The sequence below is a fragment of the Pundamilia nyererei genome, unplaced genomic scaffold (assembly GCF_000239375.1).
Source record: "Pundamilia nyererei isolate P.nyererei 1_Seehausen unplaced genomic scaffold, PunNye1.0 scaffold00429, whole genome shotgun sequence".
In the NCBI taxonomy this organism is placed as follows: domain Eukaryota; kingdom Metazoa; phylum Chordata; class Actinopteri; order Cichliformes; family Cichlidae; genus Pundamilia; species Pundamilia nyererei.
The window spans coordinates 145,492-148,028 of NW_005187830.1; the positions used below are offsets into that span (position 1 = coordinate 145,492).

General features: G+C 43.6%; 1 protein-coding gene across 1 annotated transcript; it reads left to right on the forward strand.

Moving 5' to 3' along the window:
- The first annotated feature begins 211 nt into the window (after positions 1–211).
- Positions 212–1,436, forward strand: cnih4 (cornichon family member 4). Its single transcript, XM_005753454.2, has 3 exons — positions 212–390; positions 863–931; positions 1,099–1,436. The coding sequence occupies exons 1-3, from the start codon at positions 322–324 to the stop codon at positions 1,324–1,326; spliced, it is 366 nt and encodes a 121-aa protein (XP_005753511.1). The 5' UTR covers positions 212–321; the 3' UTR covers positions 1,327–1,436.
- Positions 1,437–2,537: the final 1,101 nt, after the last annotated feature.

A 2,537-nucleotide genomic window follows, 5' to 3' on the forward strand; every position in this document is an offset into this window, starting at 1 on the left:
CAACAGCACACCGAGCATCTGTTCTGCTGAAGCCGCCTTATAATATTTTTGCTATTTGATGTTTACCGTCTTGTTAAATACAGCCAGGAGTTCCTAAAGGTGCGTTTTTTGGGTTTTATGTTATGTGACGTCGTTATTTTAAGTCAGTCTTGACAGAAAAAAACCCCACTGTTACAGTTTGTCTGGATCCATGGTTGTCTTGAGTCAACCATGTCCACTCCAGTCCGCTAGGTGGCAGCGCTGCATTGACACTGTCACAACTCCCGGCAGCACAAACGCGTCAACTGTCCGGAAATAAAAACTACTTGCGGAAAAGGGAACATGGAAGCGGCAGTGTTCATTTTGTCTCTTGTGGATTGTTGTGCGCTGATTTTCCTCTCCGTTTACTTCGTATCCTTTTCGATTCAGTGAGTCGGGCGACGGTACTCGTCTGCGTCAAAGCGGTTTTCTGTCCGAGAGCTTTGCTGAAGTCTTCTCCGTATAAAAAAAAGCTAATTTAATAGCAGCCAGCTAGCTTGTTAGCCGCCTTGTTATGAGCGTTGTAGTCGGGCTTGTGTGACGGAATAAGTGTATGAAAGTTTGTAGAGTGTTTTGAGTTAGCAGTCACGAAGAGCCGCTATCTGCAAATATCTCTGTACTGATAGTTTCATTTCACACTGTCGGCTTTTATATTTCAGTCCCACGCAGCGCTGCGGTGCGTGGGTCCACTGTTGCTGGACCGATCGGCGATGAAAAATGAGGCCAGTCCAGCACATCCTTAATATGTATGTATATATTTTAAAGGATAATCGAAGGAGCCACAGTCGAGGTCCTGAATGCAACATCCTTTTCACAGCACATTGTACCTTAACTTGAAATATAGATTATAACCTTGTCTGACCTAGAATGTGACTACATCAATGCTAGAGCCTGCTGTTCCAAGCTGAACAAAGTAAGTTGTCTTATTGATTTCATAGATATGGTTGATGATGCAGTTGATCTTTTACCCCCGTCGTTTATGAAATAATCATGGCTTCTTTTCTTTTTGTAACCGACTGTAAAGATCATTTTCACACTCAGATTTCTAATCTGTAATTCAAATGTTTGTTTGATGTTTAGTGGGTAATTCCAGAGATGGTTGCCCAGTGTCTTTCCACCATGCTCATGTTGGTCTCGATGCACTGGTTCATCCTCCTCCTCAACCTGCCTGTAGCAGCCTGGAACATTTACAGGTATGCCCATCCAGTCTCAGCATCAGTTAGGTCCACCACGGCTACACGTGCATGTCGGGATCCTTTCTCTTTTGTAGTTGTTCCTTTTATGTCACGTGGTTGGAAAAATAATTAAAGCAGCAATGATCGGGCCCTCACCCAAGAGGCTTCTTGGGTTCTAAAGCCAAAAGGTAAAAATCCCAATATTTAAAGTGGACCTGAAACACTACATGTATACAGGCTAACATGAATAACTGTCTGTGTCGCTGGATTTAAGAAACAAGTGCTTTAAAACATGTTTAGTGCCATCTAGTGTCGGTACAGAACATGATGTCACCAGGTTGGCTGGTGCTAATGCTGCTTACATTCATTTGTTAGCAGACTAGTGACCAAAACTCAAAATGAGTCTGTGGGCATCACTGTTGTATTGTCCCTTGGTGGATTGAAACAGGAAGTGTTAGCTGTAATGTTCGGTTCTGTAAAGCACTATAAATGAGACCTGTGTGGAGGAGAGCCTGTTTGAGTCACCAGACCAACCAGCTGGACTGTGGCGCTGGTATGTTCCTCACCAGGCTGGATGCACCAAGCCGTACGATCTCCAGGCAAAGCAATGCAGTCGTTGTCATTTCATACAGTCTCTCTCAAGCACACCAGACAGTTCAGAACGTGTCTCTTCCTCGCAGTCACCATTTTTTCTTTTTTCCGATTGCACGCATCGACCTATTTTTCCCAGTTGTGCTTCAACAAGATACATAGTTGTTTGTGGTGTGCACGTAGGAACCTGTTGTTTTACTGTTTTGCTTGGGAGACGATTGAAATAGAGCTGATCACATGGGCTGACTGCACCGCTCGCTGCACCCAGCCACATGAGGAAAATCAGACTCAAACAGGCTCCTCTACACACCTCTCATTTAAGCCCACTGTATAAAACCCAACATTACAGCTAACAGCTGGATGCTCCTGTTTCCTGAAGCACTTACTGCTGAAGATGGAGTGAAAGTGGAAAGTACGTCCTTATATTTGTTAACACGAAACTCCTCGTTATTGGTTCTGTCACTAGTTGGCTAATAAACTAATGCAAGTCCATTAGCAGCAACTAACCAATCAGATGATGTCATGTTCTGTACTGGCACAAAACATGTAAAACTTTAGGCACTTATTTCTTAAAGGAGTCGAGCTTTCCAAGCTTAAGACTAGCATGACCTGAGAACCTACACAGACCTGACAAAAGTCAGAGCTCGTTCCTACAAGAAGTCCTGCCATTAATTAATTCTTCGATCTTAAATATGATCAACCTATCTCTAATGATCGGCTATGTACCACAGGCCTTCAAGCTGGCTGTAGTTA

Coding starts and splice junctions, on each gene's coding strand:
- cnih4 (XM_005753454.2), top strand. CDS start 322: ATGGAAGCGGCAGTGTTCATTTTGTCTCTTGTGGATTGTTGTGCGCTG. Junction 391..862: donor TTTTCCTCTCCGTTTACTTC/GTATCCTTTTCG, acceptor CTTGAAATATAG/ATTATAACCTTGTCTGACCT. Junction 932..1,098: donor GCTGTTCCAAGCTGAACAAA/GTAAGTTGTCTT, acceptor TTTGATGTTTAG/TGGGTAATTCCAGAGATGGT.